The sequence below is a fragment of the Euleptes europaea genome, chromosome 1, assembly GCF_029931775.1.
Source record: "Euleptes europaea isolate rEulEur1 chromosome 1, rEulEur1.hap1, whole genome shotgun sequence".
Lineage (NCBI taxonomy): Eukaryota > Metazoa > Chordata > Lepidosauria > Squamata > Sphaerodactylidae > Euleptes > Euleptes europaea.
Window position 1 is genome coordinate 141992443 of NC_079312.1, and position 19994 is coordinate 142012436.

General features: G+C 44.9%; 1 protein-coding gene across 1 annotated transcript in view; it reads left to right on the plus strand.

The window, feature by feature from the left end:
• The window catches only part of FAM20A (FAM20A golgi associated secretory pathway pseudokinase), a 63039-nt gene extending 43982 nt beyond the window's left edge, over nucleotides 1–19057 (plus strand). Inside the window, exons 6-11 of the mRNA XM_056862159.1 lie at nucleotides 3205–3320; nucleotides 3944–4124; nucleotides 5357–5466; nucleotides 8178–8259; nucleotides 10895–10954; nucleotides 18796–19057. Coding sequence (XP_056718137.1) covers nucleotides 3205–3320; nucleotides 3944–4124; nucleotides 5357–5466; nucleotides 8178–8259; nucleotides 10895–10954; nucleotides 18796–19057 — 811 coding nt within the window. The remainder of the gene's footprint in view (nucleotides 1–3204; nucleotides 3321–3943; nucleotides 4125–5356; nucleotides 5467–8177; nucleotides 8260–10894; nucleotides 10955–18795) is intronic.
• Nucleotides 19058–19994: the final 937 nt, after the last annotated feature.

Here is a 19994-nt window from a genome sequence, read left to right on the forward strand (position 1 = left end):
CGCTAAGGGAAAATAATTGTATCCCCCGCTAACTTTTCTGAGTAAACAAGTCATAGCATGAGGAATTTCTCCTGATACCATTTCAAAACTAAAATGCAATAATATGGGGCATCTGTTGTGTATTGCACTGCTCCGTGCGCATGTTATTTAGTTAAAGACTGTATTCAAGTATGATATGTTGCTTCAGCTGCTGTGCTACCACTTGCACAAGCAGAATTAAGCCAAGTAAATTTTCTTTCTGCTTATGCATTCCTGGATCCAATCCCATGTTAAAATTACATGTATGAATGTGAGGGATGCAAGACACAGATAGTGGTCACATTGAGAGTAACCCAATGCAGAAAGGGATCCTCTAGCTTTAATAGCTGGTAGCAGAGGGAGTTTCAGCCAGAGATGCCTGAAGTACAGGAATAAAAAAAGCAACGCCTGGTAAAATTCCCTCTACAGCTCTATTAAAGTTCCTACCCTCCTTTGCGTTGGATCACCTAAGTCATAGCACTCCTGTCGGCACTGTTAGCCCTAAATGACCTGTCTATCCCCAACGTCTGTTGCAGAAATGCAACAAAAGATGGATGAACATTGAGGTAAGATTAAAGTATATGGGGACCTTCACTTATTCCGTTCTCCTCCACCAGTAACTACATGCAAAGGAAGGCATAGTCTCCCTCCTTTTTTCCCTGGAATCTTTACAATACAATGAGGCATTGTGCTTTTCCTCATACTAGCTATTAGTTAACTGTTAGGAATTTTCCTGCAACTGAGAACTTTCCGTTGGTCTTATATTAAGGAAACAGAACCATTTTCTGTATTGCTATGAACCTTGAAGTAGAAGCAAGAAGGGGGCTAATCTTTTATCTTGGCACACTGAACAGCAGCCTGAGTTCCAATTTCACTCGTGTCCTGTACAGAGTACTTACCATAATGTTAATCCTGGCTGTATAAAAGCAAGCTAAGCAACAGTGCAAACTTGGTGCCCTAATAACAAATCTGGCCCTTCTGCTTCCTGTTAGGCAAGCAATCTTTTTTTCTTTTTTGTCCATCAAGTCACATCTGACTTTTGGCGACCCCTGGTGGGGTTTTCAAGGCAAGAGAGGTTCAGAGGTGGTTTGCCATTGCCTGCCTCTGGTATTCCTTGCCAGGGTCAACCCTGCTTAGATTCTGAGATCTGACGAGATCAGGCTGGCCTGGGCTATCTAGGTCAGGGCTATCACTACTCACAATTTACCACATAAACCAATGCTGCATTCAAATGGTCAATGTTTCACTTAAAGTGCACAAAGCAACATGCATCAGTTTTAAAACTGCAGTGAACTTTATACGATCCAGTGCAAGACATAGGACAGTGTCCTGGGATGCCGCCCATCCAAAGCACCCTCCCAAGATCATTTACTGGGACAACCGGCGCACTGGCCCCCAACCAGTCCCCTCAGGCCTGCACCGTCGGCAGGAAGGGATCAGGGAAATGCGGCCCCCCCAGTCACCAAGGCCACCGACACCTGTCTGCCCGCGGTCAAGGCGAACAAGCAGGCCATGCCATGCCACCTGGAAGGGGTAGAGCTGCCGCCCGTCCCGGCGCAGCCACCAGAGGAAGCCCGACTGCAGGGTCAGCACAGCCTGAGGCGGCCCACGCTGTCCCGGTCTAGGCAGCAAAAAAGCCGAGTGGCTGGCAGGGCAGGAACATGGCAGGCCCAACGATCAGTGGGGGGGGGGGGCTGCCAAGGAAGAGGGAAACCAGGAGGGAGGGAAGTTTCTCGCAATAGGCCCCTATATAGGCTCCCATGGGCAGAGTCTGGGGAGGGGCTAGGATAGCCCCAGGGTATGAAGGCCAGAGGGAGTGAAGGTCAAGGATGCCTGGTCGCCCAAGGTAGCTTGACTCAACAAGCAATCATGGTGGCTACAGAGGGCTCAGATTCCCCCTCTGACTGGTGCGAGGTTGAAGAAGCTCCCCTTTGTTGACCCAGTGAGGACAAGGGAGGTTCGGAGATGAAGGGTGTCGGAAACCCACCTCTTAGGGACATTCTTCAGACAGAAAACTCCAGTTGATGAGTTGTGGGAACAGTGCAACAAAACTATGTTTCTGTGGAATTATTTGCAAGTGGGGGCCCACAAAACTCATGGGGGGATCCCATTCCCCCCAACCACTTACCATTAACAAAAAAGAGCAGGGCTGTGGAGAGGGGAGGCCTAGCCCACCCACCCTGAGCAGCTTCAGGTGAGCTGGCGGTAGCGGGGGGAGGAAGGCCTCCCACCCACTTACCTACCCGGAGTAGCATCTGGAGAGCAAGCAAGAGGGGGAGGCCTCACTTGCTCACCCGCCTGGGGCAGCTTTGGGTTAGCTGTGGGGGGGAGGCCTCACCTGCCCACCCAAAGCTGCTCCTGGTAAGTGAGGCTCCCCCCCCAAAAAAAGCCGCTCCAGCCCCGGTGTGGATCTCTGCAGCACCACTACTTAAAGAGGTAAGAGTGTTGTCTGCACATTCGCAAACTACGCTTTTTTTTAAATCTGGGGAGTTTAAACCCCCCCCCACTATTTATTTTTTTAGCTTTCAGATTTTTCTGCAAATGTCTGTTTGGATTGAGTGTCTGTTTGGAATAAGTGTGCCCCCATCTGTGGATTTAAGTATCTGCAGAGAAGGCATACTTCGCTATCAGATGAAGTTATCTGGAAGACCGGGATGGGGGGGTGGGGGCAGATGGTTCAAAAAATTTTAAAGAAAAAAAACCTTACCTGTTTCCTGACTACTTGATTGTAACAGCCTTTGGCTATATGCAATAAATCTGTACCTACCTACCTACCACTTACCTGTTTCCAGATTGTACTGTTGTGGCCTATCCCCTCTTACATCATATATATGAAAATGAAGTAAGGGGCCACAATGACATCTCGTGGGCAATCCCATTTTGAGTCTGGGTTAGAGTGTGCTAAATATAAGAAATAAACCAGATTTGGTTCGCAAATCGAGCAATACTAAGTATGTGTACTCAGAAGTAAGTTCCATTTTATTCAATGGGGCTGACTCCTACAAAAACGTTCTTAGGATTGTAGCCAAAGTGTGTTAAGTTTTAAAAGGAGCTGAACTCACTTTTCTGTGGGTTAGTGAAATTGATCTTTTTCTTTTGTTTCCTGTGAGAAATATTTTCCTTGTTCAACAAAGTTCTGTAATTCTAATTGATTCCCGATCTTTTCTCCGCCTCCATCCCCCCAAGAATACTGGATTTTCGTCGTGTCCCTCCAGTGGTTGGGAGATTGATTAACATCACTAAGGAAATTTTAGAGGTTACCAAGAATGAAATCCTACAAAGTGTTTTTTTTGTTTCACCTGGTAAGTCATTATATGCAGAAGGGGAAAATATATCTTATATATATTGTTCCTGACACTGCAGTATAAGGGCCACTTAGTAGGGATGGCACTATTCTGTAGAAAGTAAGCAAATCACACGTATTTATCTCTTTTGTGCTGGAAAGCCCTGAAGAAATCACTTCCCACTCAGCGAGCCTGCAATGAAGTGTAGACATGCATATTCTGCACATGTAATAGTCCACACATGCTGCATGTTTTTTGCCTTCAAAGAGGAGCTACCTGTGCTGGAGATTTGTCCCATTTGAAGTGTCCCTTCTAGGATATGAGTTAATGATCCCCATGGTGCTTGCCCTGCTTCCTGGTGTGTACACTTATCACTGATAAATGTTCAAAACTCATGAGTCACTCATGGATAGCTGTGTTTCATAAAAGATTAAAAATGAGTGGGCCTCTAAAATACTACCTTGTGGTTTTCTAAGCCCATGATGCAGTTTAAATTTCCTCCACACCCTGCGGTTCTAAGAACTAGAAATTGATCCCTTCTTAACAATTAAAAAGCTGATCTTGTGATTTTACTAAGAATACCCACATTACAAAAGTTGTGCACCTCTTCCTGTCACTCATACATCCTGCTCTTTCCATAGCCATCAATACGTGTTTCTTTGCCAAGTGTCCTTATATGTGCAAGACGGAATATGCTGTATGTGGGAACCCTCATCTGCTAGAAGGATCTCTTTCTGCTTTCCTGCCATCCCTCAACCTGGCTCCAAGAATCTCCATTCCAAACCCATGGATCCGATCCTACACCTTTGCTGGAAAAGAGGAGTAAGTGGGTAAATGGACTTCTCTCTTTGCCTACTACTAACAATCTCAAGACATAGCCTCTGGGTAAAATTGCAGGAGTCCACAGTGGATAGGAGGCTATTGCACCTTATGAGAGTGTTACATGACAACACCTCTCTAAAGGTAAAGTGCAGCGGACAAAGACATCTATCCAGAGCAGTACATACCAAAAAAGGGGCCAAGCAGGGCTGCATTTTGGCCCCCTCGTTATTCAGCTACTACAATAATGGGCTAGTTAGAGAGCTGAGCGACTTAGATTTACACCCATCGAAAATAGCTTACCGACATATCTCAGTTCTTTTGTACTCAGACGAGGTAATCTTATCTAGAACTAGAGTCGGTTCGAAAAGAGCTTTGATGAAACTGAACAATTTCTGCCAGGCTGAACAGTTACAGCTGAATCTCCAAAAGACCAAAATTATGATATGTGGCAGACGGTCACAGATTCAGAAGTGGAGCCTAGACGGGAAATATCCTCCCCCCACCCCAGGGTTTGCTGATATACTACCATTAAGAACATTCTAAGTTACCAACCAGGGTGAGGAGGAGATGAGACCAAGCCTGACAAATAAAGGGTGGATTAGAAGGAGAGAAGAAAAATGAAGGCACGTCATGAGAGGAAGAGAACAAAATGAAGGAGAGGTATGGGAAATGAATGTTTTTAGAAGACCTGTTTCATCTGGGGGAGGGCTTACTTAAGAAACAATAGTTCCTCAGGATAAAAATCCTCTAGTTTTGTACATGTAATTATCATCTGATACATGAACACTGTAAATTAATTTCCCTGAGTATCAATTTCATATGAAAATAAAGACTGACACTAATGGTTGCAATCATAGTACTGAGCAACTGACAACTCCATCAGCATGCCTCATTTTAACCACTTATTAATGAGTCAGAACAAAACATAAGGTGTGTATTAGGAGAACAGATTTAAGATGGTGGGAACAGGCACATTAGACAGCTCCTTGGGCTTAAAAGCATATATATGTTGATCCTTTCACATCCCCCTGGCAGTTCTTGGCATAGGACAGATTGATACCCTGCCTTTGCATGGAAGAGAACAACAAACCAATCAGCCATTCCAGAAGAATATGCTGCCTCCTCAGAAACAGGGATAAACATAGCACCAGATTTCAATCACTTACCAAACCTTTCGAATGAACTTGGGAGAATAGCAGCATTGGCATTTACCTCTGTGATATTTCTTACAGATGGGAAGTGAATCCGCTTTACTGCAACGCAGTGAAGGAGGTTTACCCTTATAGCAGCGGTAGCCGGCTACTCAATATCATTGACATGGCAATATTTGACTTCTTAATAGGTAAGTGGAAATAGCCTAAAAACAAACTCATGGATTCGACACACCATATCAAGGCTGTAAGCATAATTTGTCAGCTTGAGTCTAGCTGACTGGGGGAAATTCTGATACTTTAGAGAAAGACCCTGGTTTGTTTCTTGGTGTTCTGGAAATAGTAAAAAAAATACAGGTCTTGTATACCAAAGACACACAAAGAAGAGGGGGAGTCCAAGCAAAGCATTCGCGTGGGCAGGGCTTCCATGTTTTCCCATTTCTACTGCCTTTCCATGACACTTATCCTTTCCCTGTCCTCTTAGCTGCTGCAACCTTCCTTTGAAACATGAAGTCCTCTGTACTAAACATATGCCATTGGTTGGTGAGGCAGGAAAGTGTTCAGATCTGCCATGCTGTCACTGCACATTCCCAGGCAAGCCACCTTCTCTCAGACTTTGTTCCTCCTAGAGAGAAATAATATCTATTCTTAACAGATAAGAGTCGCCTCGCATACAGGGTTGTTTGTGAAGTTCCTTGAGTACTTACGGAAAGTACTCATTTATTTAAGACATTTTTACCCCACTTTTCTCCTCAAGGGGGATGCACAGTGGTTTATAAAAACACCACAAAATACACGTTTATAACAACAAACATCACCTCCCCACCAAATACCCTAAACCACATCCTGGGTTGATTCTGGATCCGCTGGACTGGCTCACACAAGGCCACAGACTGGGAACTAGGGTCAAGAACCCCTTTTGCTCTTGCCAAAAGTCTTGGCCAAACCCAGACTAAACAGAGGAGAACAAAACAGTCCAGGTCTTACCTAGCTGCTGCTTGCAAGATGTTCCCACCTTCTTCCCCCGCTAAACATTACAGTATTCTTCCTGTGTCTCTGCAGATATGAATCAAAATTCAGCCAAAATTAAACACCTAAGCCCCACTGATTTAAATGGAAAAGTTAAATATATGCTAAACTCTCTCCCATTGGTTAACGGGGTTGAAAAATGCTTAGCTTTATCTGGATCATACACTCTTTGTGTGTTAGAAACTGCTACATGAGCAATGCACAGGCATATTTCTGGAATAGTGGAGGGAATCTACTGGTTTTACATTTTCAAAGAGAACATATAGTTGTCTGTTACTGCTTGTTTACATTAATTAAACGTGTGCTTCAACACGTGTGCGTGCACATGTCTTCCATATGGAACGGGGGGGGGGAACCTGCATGCGCTCTGCAAAGTGAATTTCCTCACTGACCATTTCCCTGCTAAACAGCTATTCCTAACTGACAACAGGCAAGCTATTCTTACTTAGAATCTTCCATGTGCTGCTGTATTTAAAGGTATACCTTCATCACAGTATTGATAGCCAAGTACCTTGCTTCACTTTCAGCTCTCCAAGTGTCAATTAAAACAGAGGTCTCCTCATGAGATTACAAACCCTGCTTCCTCAGTTCTAGCCAAAGGAAGAGGAGAATATACTCCTACCAGCTGTTCCAGAATTGTTGGAGAGTTCAGAGCCCAAGAGTTCAGATAAAGAACCCTGTTTGCTTGCCATAGTGAGTCATAACCTCTCCTGTAATGGTGGCTTTCCTTCTGGATTCTAGAACAGCAATGGCATCTTGACCACAAACTCAGCACTGACAGAACCAGCAAGAGCAAAACAGATATTTTAGCCCATAGTCTCAGAGTACCTGTGGTCATTTACACACATGGTATATAGCCAGAAGATTTAAGCCCTCTATAGAATTAGGTTGCATTGAAGTCAATGTGGATATAGGAGTGGGCTTGAGCGCACTAGATCCACCCTAGCATGCTCACCGGCTTGTGAGCACAGAGTCTAGGTGTGTAGGCTCTGTCTCTTTGATCAGGAATGTTTAAAAATGCAGCATTCCTGATCACGGGAACAGAGCCTATACGTGTCGGCTCCATGCTCACGAGCAGGTGATTGCACATAAGCAGGCAACAGAGCTTTTCGCAGGCATGCCCACTCCTTCTCTGTGTGCATCGAGTTCAGCACACAACATGTCATCATAGAGGATGTCAACACAAGTACAGCATCTTCACACCACTCAAAACACAAGTGCCCTCCAAAGCATTACACAGCTGACTTAATAGAGCAGCATATTCAACAGCACTCTAATCACAGCATTAGTCTATCACATTTTAATTCTGTCCCGCCTCCAAGCAGCTCAGAGCACCATGTTTTTTTCCCATTCTGTTCTCACAGCGACCTTGGGATGTAAGGTCTGGCTGAGAGAATGGCTGGCCCAAAGTTTCTCATTGAGTTTCATGGTGAGGGGCTACAACTCAGTAGTAGGACACCTTCTTTGCTTGCACAAAGTCCCAGGCTAAATCCCCAGCATCTCCAGTTAAAAGGATTAGGTAGTAGATGATGGAAAGGGCCTCTGCCTGAGACCCTGGAATGCTGCTGCCAGTCAGAGCAGACAGTACTGACTTTGATAGAACAGTGGTGTGACTCAGGATAAGGCATGTGCAGCTGTGCTTTGAACATTCAGCCTCAGAAAGAATCCTATGGAACTTAAAAGCTTGCAATGGAACATTTTGATCAGTCAGTGGATCCAGATTAAAGTTATGAACCCTCTTCCTGGGTTCTATGAGGTCAAAAACTGCTATTGATATACCTTGAATATTGCATGCTTCATGAAAAAAACCCGTGAGGTTGGATTGGATCAATATTCAGGCACCACTACTGAATTTAATTCTCCCTTTTGAAAGGCAACATGGACCGTCATCATTACGAGATGTTCACAAAGTTTGGGGATGATGGCTTTTTGCTTCACCTGGACAATGCAAGAGGGTAAGGCACTTATTGAACTACCTTTAGGCCCTGGGAACTGATGGCAAGAATTAAGGAGTTTTGAAGCCCGTCGGAGGTCTTATTTGGGAGATTTAATAATACCCCCTTGGAGAGGAAAATTTGCTGTTGCGGCATGAATCAGATAGACTCCATTCATCATATTTTATTGGAGTGTGAAATGTTAGTCGATTTACTCACCAAACTTTTAATGCCGTTAATTGTAAACAAGAATTTTTCTCCTCATTCCCTTTTTAGATTCCTAATGAATGGTTACGATTCAGAAATTACAGAAACAGTAGCCATGTTTTTGAAGTACGCCTCAATGATTAAAATCAAATCAAAAATACAATAGCTGATATCATTTGTCTATTTTAGATACCTGTTTTATATGTATTCCAAATTCATCTTATTTCGGCATACTCCATTTTATCTATGTCTATTGATATTTTATTATCTGATTAACCTTGGAATGTCCTGAATGACTTGCTATGCCAATAAAGGTTTTGAATTGAATTGAATTTAGTTTTGAAGGCATGGTCTTCCCTAGATCACATGAATATGCCACTTGCTATCAGGTGAGCAGAAACAGATTAGGACTAAAAGAGAGATTGATTTGGGCTAAAAGTCCTACTACTAAAATCCACGTATTGTAGGCAGGCATCACAAGGGAAAGGACTGAAACCTGTAGTTTATTTCACTCAGGGAACTCTGGGAACTGTAATTGTGTGGAGGAGGGAATCAAGAACTCTAACTGAGAATTCTATGCATATTAATTGCACTACAATTCCCAGGATTCTTTGATAACTGAGCACATGGTGAGATAAATCCTTCATTACAAGCCCTCCGTAAGTAATATAAAAATATCTTTGGACTTAATTACATTTTCTTATACTATACCTTGCCAGGATCTCAGGGTTGGTTAATGTAGTTAGGCCTTAGGCTCTTGCTTCCCAAGTAAAAGAACGCCTCTTTTCAGATCCAAACAACAGGATTTTTTAATATATAACACCAACTTGATAACATTAGAAAAATGCAGAACTGTCCTTGTTCATTATGTTAATTTAGGCTTGCCAGGCCCCTCAGCTCCACTGGCGGGAGATTTGTGGAGCCGTGGCATTAGCGCATGATGTGCGCAATGCACCTACGTCACTTCCGGTTTAATCCGGAAGTGACGGGGACGCTCTAGCAATCCCGGCCAAAACTCTATGGTTTCCATAGAGTTTTAGCCGAGGGTGCTAGAGCGTCCGCGTCACTTTCTGGTTTACCCCAAAGTGACGTGTGCACCGCGTCTGCGCGCTCGTGCCCACAGTGCCCGCCGGCCCTCAGCTGGCCGGCGGGCAGCCCGGTGGATGGGCGGTAGTTCACCCGCCACCACTGAGCAATTGGCAACCCTACATTAATTCAAACTTACATTCTTTGGAGGCTTTTCTGCCAGCATTCTCATGGGAAGGGGAATCTCCTCTTCCCTGCACTTCAATGTAGTAGCTCCCTTCGTGGACTCCCTTGAGACTGGCTGTGGTCAAGCTGCGGGGGCCTCGCTCTCTACAGCTATTCAGCCCTTCCTGCTCTCCAGGAACCTTTCACCTGAGCGAATTCTCTGCTGTAGTTATTGGGACTTCAGCTCTGTCCCTGTCTTCTGAAGTCCTTCAGAACTCTTCCTCTGTGTCCTTTTTTCCTGGCTGCCTAAGCTAGTTCTACTTATAGTTTGAAGGGTTTTTTTTTTTTGAAAACTCTAACTAGTGATTGACTCTTATCACAGCTTGCTAAAAGGACCAATAATATTGCTACATTTTCCCTGCTGCCTGATTGGTTCTTGTCCTACCAGGCTAAGGCACCAGTACAATAGCTTTATTTTCCTTCCTTCTTCTTTAATAGGTTAGCTCTACAAACCCTGATTTGCATCACTTTTTTAGATTTCTGTTACACATAAAGACCTTAAATTCGTTCTAATACATATACATTTCTGTTTGCAATACAAATATATACATAGGGGTTTTTTATTTCCTCATTCATCTCAGTTGCAATTCATGGAGGTAAAAATGGTACAAGTATGCATTCACACAACACATGTTCACAGAATAGGTTTGGGGGGATTCCTTTCATCAGGGACTGGCAGAGACAGGATGATAAGTGGTGTGATGTGTCATATTTCCTTGAGATGATTCAGTAGACTGACTGTGAAAGTCTGCCAAGTCTAAATCTCCCTCTCCTCCTCAATCAGACTGCTCAATGACTAGGGGAGGGAGTCCACGTGTAGCTATTGATCTACAAGCTATTCTTACCATCCAACCATTCTTTGTTTGTGATACAGTAAGATCAAAAATTTGACTGGGGAGCAAGTATGGATGGAGGGGAGTAGATGAACTCCCTTGTGGCAAGGAGGAGGGACCTGTCCCATTCAGGTTTATATTCCTTTTAGATATTTCTCTCTATTTCATGTCGGTATTCTCAGGCACCATCCAATCACAGTCAAGCAATATATAGCGTGTCACCCATTCCATTAACCTCTGATGACTTCTGAAACACCTTTTCAGGTGTCACTGATTCAATTGACCTGTGATAATTTCTGAAACAACTTTTCTGAATTTGTTCATATACCTTTCCATTTTTTTTCAATTGGTTCTTTTTTTTATAGGTTTGGGAAACATTCCCACGATGAAATCTCCATACTGGCTCCGCTTATACAGTGCTGCCTGTAAGTACATGTCATTCTGAGGGCCTAGCAACACATTGTGTTTCCTTCACGTCCCTTCCTGCTCGACATAGTAAGATGTGTGCCACAAGTTCTATGGTGGGAACTTAATTCCCAGGCATACACAGGTCAATTTGAGGTCAGAAAAATGGTGTCTGGGGGCTTAATCCTCCTTGTATACCATTTTCCTGACCTCAAATGGCCCAGAAGAGGCCATTTGCCCATTGGAGGAGCCATAGATGTTGTTGGGCTGAATTAAATTTCCCCGAAAGGGCAAGCAGTGGCTCCTGGGGCCATTCCAGTTCAGGAAAATTGCATTGGGGGGAAGAAGTTCCCATCACAGAACTGCATGTCTGATTGCACGGGTCTGTGGGGAAAACAATGAAAATGTCACAGGTAGGTCTCCCCCCCCCCTTTTGGATGCACACCTTAACGTGGTGAGGGGGTTTGTGTGTGTCAGGGAAGCTGAGAGCAATACCGTAAGGGGTCTAGACTCTATCAAGAGACTAAACTCCTAGCAGAGTCATTCAAGACGGAATGGTCACAGCTGAGACACCAGACAAAGATGCACCCTTCAGGGATCAATGGCCTCTCCTGCAGAAGAGAACAGGCAGTTCCAGTGGTGATGATGGCAGAGGAATTCTTGAAGGTCAGCTACTGGGCAGCAGCAGTAGTGGAAGGTGACACTGGCGGAGGATCTTTCATAGACAACAGCAGTGCCACTACTGCTAACCCTGGTTAGTACTGTGCAGAAGAAGGCACTGGTAAACCACTTCTGACCAACCTTTACCTTGAAAACCCTATGATGAGACAATCCAAACTAGAAAAAGATATAGTTCATGGCACAGCAGGGGGCCAGTGCAGACTGAATAGCAACGGAGCAGCCACCACAAATGGCAGGTTCGGATGCTAGATTTTTGGAGACCGCACTTCCCATGATTACATTTCCCCCACCCAGACCCTCACCCCTGGAATCCAGGCCCAATCCAAAATGGATCACTTTCAGCTGGCAGCAGATCCAAGGAGCTCTCATCACCCACCCCCCTTCCCCAAGCTTATCCACGTTGGGAGGAAGGTGGGAAGGGCTCATATGCACCTCAACTCCTGGATCTGCCGCCTATGATTGCACCAACATCCTGAGATTATTGAAACATGGAAACTACATTCCCCATAGTTCCCAGTGTCCCATGGGGGGTCCACAAGCCCAAGGCCTCACAAAAGCTGTTCCCAGGAATCCTCCTCTCCTCATACTGCTCTCAGTTAAGTTTGGAAAGGAGAGGGGAGTCCTCTTTGAAACTAATGTGCTGAAAGCCTGAGGCTCTTTGAACCTTTGGAGGCAGAGTTCAGATCACTTTCAAAGACTTGGCAGATTTTCTATAAAATAATCCCGTTTCAAAAATTAATTTCCAGAGCATCTTGCAGTGGGTCTGCCCACCACTCAGAATGAAGCCCCAGATGCATGTATGACTTCAAGGTTTGGATGTACATTCATCACCTTTTCAACCTGCCATTTGTCACAATTTAAGAGAATGGAGCCATTGCTTCTGATCCCTGTCCTGAAGATTCTAAGTCAATGAAAAAACCTGAATATAATCAGTTATATTTTCTCCCTGGATCATTTGGAGGGGGCAGAGATTGTTATAAATTCTACTACCTGAATCCTCCTTCAAGCTTCATCTTTACTAATTCATATAAATCAAGAGCTGGCTATTGAAAGAGCTACGGAAAGGGTATTCATCCTCCAGGCTTCTACTTCTTTCTACACGTCTGATTCCATCATATTCCCCTCCCCTCTCCATTTCTGTGCTACCTGAAGTCAATAGCATCATCTCCGGCCATAGTTATATTGAGCCTCCAGGTTGAGTTTCAAACACTATTATTAATACCTTGTGAGACTTCTAGTTTATAAGTAGAAGGTTGTCAATAAATCATTTCAGTGAACTCCAAGTTGGAGTGATTTAAATTGGCTCTTGCTCACCCCTATCCTGAAATAATAACCTTCTCTCCGCCACAAATGATTTCTGCCCTTCCCCCTCCAGTATATTAAATGCAATCAAGGTGGGGCCTACAGTATATCCAATGGAGAAATCAAGCATAAATATAGCAGAACCCATCTATTTTTTCCTCTATCTGAACAACGAAGGGGGGAATGATGCCATTTCTAAGATCATTCAGTTTAGAATGTTGCATACTGTGTTACTTCCTTTTTTTTGTAGAAGATACTTGGTACAGTCAGAGTCAGAACAAAGCACATGCTGAAACCTCACACTCCTAAAAGCTTCACTCCAGAAAGTCCAAATAAACAGCTCTTGCAGTGTTTCCAAGAGACACAGAGGCTTGGACTAGGGCTGTGTACATTCCATTATATGAGCAGGAAATTTTGTACTGATCACAAAAGAGAGAATGTAGAGAATGTCAGCTGTTTTTTAAAGCAAGTCTCCAGATCTCACGGTTGCAGATGCAGATTGCAAAGGAGGTGGCAACCAGGAGTCTGGGGCAAGAGTCTTTAGAAGCCAGAAAATGGTATATGCGGGATATTTGGTAGCTATGGACTGGGACTGCAGTCAGGGCCGTCTTAACATCATTATGGGCCCCTGGGCAAACCAGTGTGCTGGGGCCCCTAGGACAACCACTCACAGGAATAAAAAGTTTAGTATAGTCTAGAGTAGTATTTATTTATGGCAAGTCACTTAACATACACAGATTAACATAGGGCCCCTATGCTCGTGGGGCCCCCGGGCAAGTGCCCATCGGGCCCATGCATTAAGATGGCCCTGACTGCAGTATCCTGCACATCTATTATTCAAAATTTAAAAAGCTACTTGTAACTAGGGATGCCACTACTTCACAGGGAACAGATTTGATAGGCTATGTCCAACAGCCATGATCATCTGTGCACTGAATGTTTGATCTTTTCACCTGTTTGATCTTTTCACCTGAGAGCCAGTGTGGTGTAGTGGTTAAGAGCGGTGGTTTGGAGCGGAGGACTCTGATCTGGAGAACCGGGTTTGATTCCCCACTCCTCCACATGAGCGGTGGAGGCTAATCTGGTAAGCTGGATTTGTTTCCCCACTCCTACACACGAAGCCAGCTGGGTGACCTTGGGCTAGTCACACTCTGTCAGCCCCACCTGCCTCACAGGGTGTCTGTTGTGGGGAGGGGAAGGGAAGGTGATTGTAAGCTGGTTTGATTCTCCCTTAAGTGGCAGAGAAAGTCGGCATATAAAAACCAACTCTTCTTCTGTCTCTGGTCTGCCTCGAATGGCTGTCAAATAGCTTTGCAGCTGCACAGAAGCTGTGGTGGTACAGCGTTGGGGGTTTTTTGCATCTCCACAGCAGGCAAGATGTATCTGTGCAGTATCATGAATGGCAGGTAATTAAATGACATGGGGGAACAATGCATTTATTAAGGCTATGAAAAAAGAATGTCCTTGAATGAACACCAAATTGTAAGACTTAAAAATTGATTGTTTATAATTCCAGGCTGATTGAAGTGCTCACTATTTACACGATTACCTGCCAAGCCAATGTGTAATACAAACAGGTCTGCAAGGGAGGGGGAAAGTAGACCTCATCAGACTGAGAATGTGCATAAAATATGGCAGGAAGGAGGGATCGCTGAGGGAACATGTGATGAACCAAAAAGGTCTTTTCCCACTGGAGGACTTTATTTATTTATTAGATTTATATCCTGCCCTTTCCTGACTATAGTCAGGCTCAGGGCGGCTAACAATCAAAATAATACAATCAGTTAAAAATAACGTACTACATAACATATAAACTATCATTAAAAACATTAATTTTAAATTTCCAATTGGCACCATTAACATTAAATAACGATAGGGATAACCAGTCAGGGAAGGGGGTTGGAGAGTAAAGGAGGAAAGACAGAAAGAAAAAATATCCAAAACAAATGAGGAAATGGAAGTAAGGGTAGGGAGGCCAGCTAAGATGTAACTGTCTCTGCCTCAACCATAGGCCTCACAGAACATCTAGTCTTGCAGGCCCGGCGGAATTGAGCCAGGTCCCACAGGGCCCAGGTCTCACTTGATAGAGTGTTCCACCAGGCCAGGGCCAGAGCTAAAAAAGCTCTGACTCTTGTTGAGGACAGCCAGGTGCTTCTTGGGCCAGGGACCTCCAGTAGGTTACTAGCTGAGCATAATGCTCTTAAGAGGGGCATGTAGCAGGAGAGGCGGTCCCACAGGTACGATGGTCCCAGACCATTTAGGGCTTTAAAGGTTAATACCAGAACCTTGACCCTGATCCAGTACTCAACCGGTGCAACTGGAGGAGTACTGGTTGTATGTGTGCTCTCCAAGGGGTCCCTGTGAGACCTTCGGCGCTGCATTCTGGACCAGCTGAAGTTTCCGGAGCAGCTTCAAGGGTAGCCCTGCGTAGAGCAAGTTATAGCAGTCCAATCTGGAGGTGATCATTGCATGGATCACTGTGGCTAGATCAGGGCGAGACAGGTAGGGCAACAGCTGCCTAGCCTGGCGAAGGTGGAAAAATGCCACTCTGGCTACATTTGTGACCTGAGCTTCCATCAAAAGGAAGGCATCCAGAATCACATCTAGGCTACTGACACTTGGTACTGGTATTAATTTCACCCTGTCTAGAATCAAAATCTGGTGTCCCAATCCTGGATCTCCCCAGCCCAGCCACAGGACCTCCGTCTTCAATGGATTCTGTTTCAGCCAACTCTGTTTCAACCATTTCACTACAGCCAGGCACCTGGCCAGTGTATCTGGGACGGTATCCAGCCATCCATTCATGAAAAGACACAGCTGGGTGTCAACTGCATACTGATGACAACCCAGCCTGAAACTCCAGACTAACTGGGTGAGGGGCTGTATATAGACGTAAAATAACATCGGGAGCCATTGTAGTGTAGTGGTTAAGAGCGGTGGTTTAGAGTGGTGGACTCTAATCTGGAGAACTGGGTTTGATTCCCCACTCCTCCACATGAGTGGCGGATGCTAATCTGGTGAACCAGGTTGGTTCCCCACTCCTACACATGAAGCCAGCTGGGTGACCTTGGGCTAGTCACAGTTCTCTCAGCCCCACCTACCTCACAGGGTGTCTGCTGTGGGGCAGGGAAGGGAAGGTGATTGTAAGCCGGTTTGATTCTTCCTTAAGTGGAAGAGAAAGTCAGCGTATAAAAACCAACTCTTCTTCTGGGGAGAGGCTTACCCCCTGAGGGACTCCACATACCAAGGGGTATCATAGTGAGACCCTCTCCCCATGTACTACCCTCTATTCCCTGATCTTGGAGGAATGAGACCAGCCACTGCAAGACTGTCCCACATAACCCAAAGTCAGTGAGGCAGTGGGTCAGAGATCATAATCTACCGTGTCAAACACTTCTATAAGATCGAGTAATAACAGTGGTGCTGACCCGCCTCGATCCAGCTGTGTACAGAGATCGTCTGCAAGAGTGACCAGCGCAGTCTCCGTCCCATGGCGAGACCTAAAGCTGGACTGAAAAGGGTGAGCCAACGTGTCCTCCAGAAAAGCCTGGAGCTGTTCCGCCACTGCTCTCTCAACTACCTTACCCAGGAACAGGAGGGTCGATACTGGGCGGAAGTTGGATGGATCAGAAGGATCCAATGACGATTTCTTCAAGAGTGATCTTACCACTGCCCCTTTCAATCTCCCTGGAAGGACCCCTGAACTCAAGGACAGATTGATAATGTCCCCTGTGGGGGCGGGCTGCAACCATTACCACTGGCTTTAATCAGCCATGACAGGCACGGGTCTAAGAGGCAAATGGTTGGCTTCATAGCAGCCAGGATTCTGTCAATATTGGTCCGGGAGAGTCGGTTCAATTGGTCCAACACAGGAATAATTGAGTTGGACAACAGAAGCAGACAGGCGAGTTTATCTTGGATATAATGCATTATACACAGCCTTAGTCTGAGCCCATGCCTCTCTCCAGAAACACTGGGGCATTTTAGCAGCCAAGGTTAAGTTCTGAGAAGGGTGAAGTTTCAATGTGTTTTGTTTTGGGTTTGCTTTTGCTATATATTTTATATGAATTACTTTCATCCTTTAACCAACCCTTAGTGGGCGGGGGGGCTAGAAATTGAAATAATCCTGCTGGCAGAGATATTCATCATTCATTAAAGCTACAGAGTACAGACTACAGATACCAAGTACCATCCTTACCTGGCAGTTTTACCATCAGTGGTTTGGATTCAGACTAGCACTTCCATGGGCACAACAATTGCTGCCTGCAGAGAGCAACTTCCTCCCTTTTCACAGCAGCCAGAAATACACCCCCCCCCCCAATTCTCTTCCTGCCAAGTGAGAAAGTTGTACTCCATGGGTGGAAATCCTTGTGCCCATGGATAGAAACACTAGGTCTGGATCCTAGCCAATGGGTTGTATTGCATAAAATGGCCTCTGAAATTGCAAACTATAACACGGACCAGCCCCACCACAGGGTTTGCTAGATGCAACTACAATGAAAAAGTTTTGGTGGTAGTATGGAGAAATCTGTCCTGACCTGGATAGCCCGGGCTAGCCTGATCTCAGAAGCTAAGCAGGGTCGACAAGTATTTGGATGGGAAATCTCCAAGGAATACCAGGGTCATGACATAGAAGCAGGTCATGGCAAACCACCTCTGAATGTCTTTCCTTGAAAACCCCACCAGAGGTCACCATAAGTCAGATGTGACTTGATGGCCAAAAAAATAATAAATGGAGAAATCCAGAGCGGGGGGGAGTGATCAGTGTGATAAGCCAGAATATACACATTAGTTCATCACATGGAGTGCCCACAACCACCCCCTAATTTAGATATCATGAGCTGCATCCCTGAACCTGCAAGGACAGATACGAAGAAAAGAGGAACTAAGAAAAGTAGCCAAATATGATCCTTTCCAGGTCCAACCAAAAGCTGTTTTGCTTATGACACCTGGCGAAAACAGCCCCACCAGACCTGTACAGAGCTGCTCCTGGATTTGTTTTGTACTATGTTATTCACTAACTACAAACAAAATCCTAGCCATGTTTTCTGAGGAAGGTCTCACCAATTTTTCCTTCCTGCTGGCACATCTGCACACTTCAGCCCCCCCATACTGTTCCTGGAGGCCTGATTTCAGAAAGTGACAGAAGTGGTCCTGTCGAGCTCAACCCCCCATAATGGCTACATCTTCAACCCACTATCTTAAGCATGTGAGCACTTTATTAGCAAAATGGCAGGAGAGTTCCCCTATCATGTTCTCAAATCCAAGACACAGCTGCAGAGTTCCCCTATCATGTTTTCAAATCCAAGACACAGCTGCAGAAATAAAGATGGCACATTAAAACAGGTTCAGAATGCCCTGCTATTCTCACACAATAGCATAGGGGGAAAACTTTGAGTGGGTGTAAAACAGAGGATGTTCACAGTAATTGTCTACTATTAGTGGGCCTTCAACCACAGGGGAAGATTTGTTTATTTCAGATGCCTTCCTTCACACTATTGAGGATTGCCCTGGAAGGAGTCATCTTTTGAATTCAGTGGGAGACTCCCGATGAAGCATTGCGTTGAACTTATGGATTTCACAGTATTCTGCATCCTTTTTTGCTATTTAAGGATACAGGATGATACTGTCTTGATCCCACCATTGTGTATATGCTGCCAGCCCATGGACATCTGGAATAAGGAGGGCTTCCCTGATCAGAGGGTTGGACTTATAGGTTTTAGCCTTAGCACACCCATCCTTAAAAATTAAATTAAAAAAAATTAAAACACTGGTCACACAATTGTGGTCCTTTTTGCATCCTTCCAACTTTGAGGGTCTAAGCCAGGAAGATAGTTATTTTTTGTAGTGTTGATTCAGGTCTCTTTTTCTCATCCAGAATAAAGAAGACAACATTATTACGGCTGCAACTCTTAGCTCAGCCAGATTTCCGACTCAGCGATGTCATGCGGGAGTCCTTGCTTCAGGACCGTCTCACCCCTGTGCTCACAGAACCACACCTTTTGGCACTGGACAGGAGGTTGCAGATAATTCTGAAGACTGTGGAGAAATGCATAGAAACTAACGGAGAAGACATAGTCGTAGCTAACACGAAGCCTCTGGATACACTTGCATTTGACAGAACGCCACGATCAAGCTAGAACCCAGGAGGAAACAGGGACATGAACATAGCTGATTGTTCTCATGTACCCAGGAAAAAAAATGGATTGGTGTGGGCAAGATACCAACTGCTGGGAGTATAGTAAGAGCTGCAACTTTGGTATCAGTTGCTAGCATATTTATAGATTTGACCCTGATCCCACCACCAATGATCTTTGTGCTGCAGGAGACATCCAAAATCCAAGCAGTATGTAGCTGCAAACCATGCTCTTTGCATGTAGGTGTACTTCATAGGATCTGTTTAGGTCCCCGTCACCATAAAGTGCAATATTAGACCTATGGAAGCTTGACTAAATGGGGAAGTATGCTTAATGTATGTGGGCGCATACACACCTGTCTCAAACTTTACGAGAACATATAAAGAACTGCAGCAGGAGTAATAGACCCTGGCTGAGGGCAACAGAGGCTCTTAAGAAATGGGAATTTCTCCCAGTCAAGAACATACAGAGCAGGGGCCCCCAACCTTTTTGAGCCTGTAAGCACCTTTGGAATTCTGACACTGGATGGTGGGCCAAAAAATGTCTGCCATGAGTGGTGGATCCAACCACAAAATGGCTGCCACAAGAGGCGGATCCAGCCACAAAATCTCAGGGAATGAGGTCGTGCATAACTCTAATAGTAGCTCTTCAGCATTTCAGGCAGAAGTTCTGTTTAACAAGATGCCTTTTAAAATGAATATTAATATTTTCTTGCATACATGCAGCTTATCTTCAGTCCCAAACTGAAGATCCTAGTGCTCGAGAAGCAGCTGCTGCTGAAGCAGCGTCTTAAAAATCTACGCAGCCAAATGGATCTCCAATGGCTAATCAGAAGTCCTGCTGGGCAAAAGCACCACCTGGCCCCACCCACTTTATAAAAATTCTTAACAAACTCCAAGAAATGTGTTCACTAGCAACATAGTGCCCAGGGGCATCATGA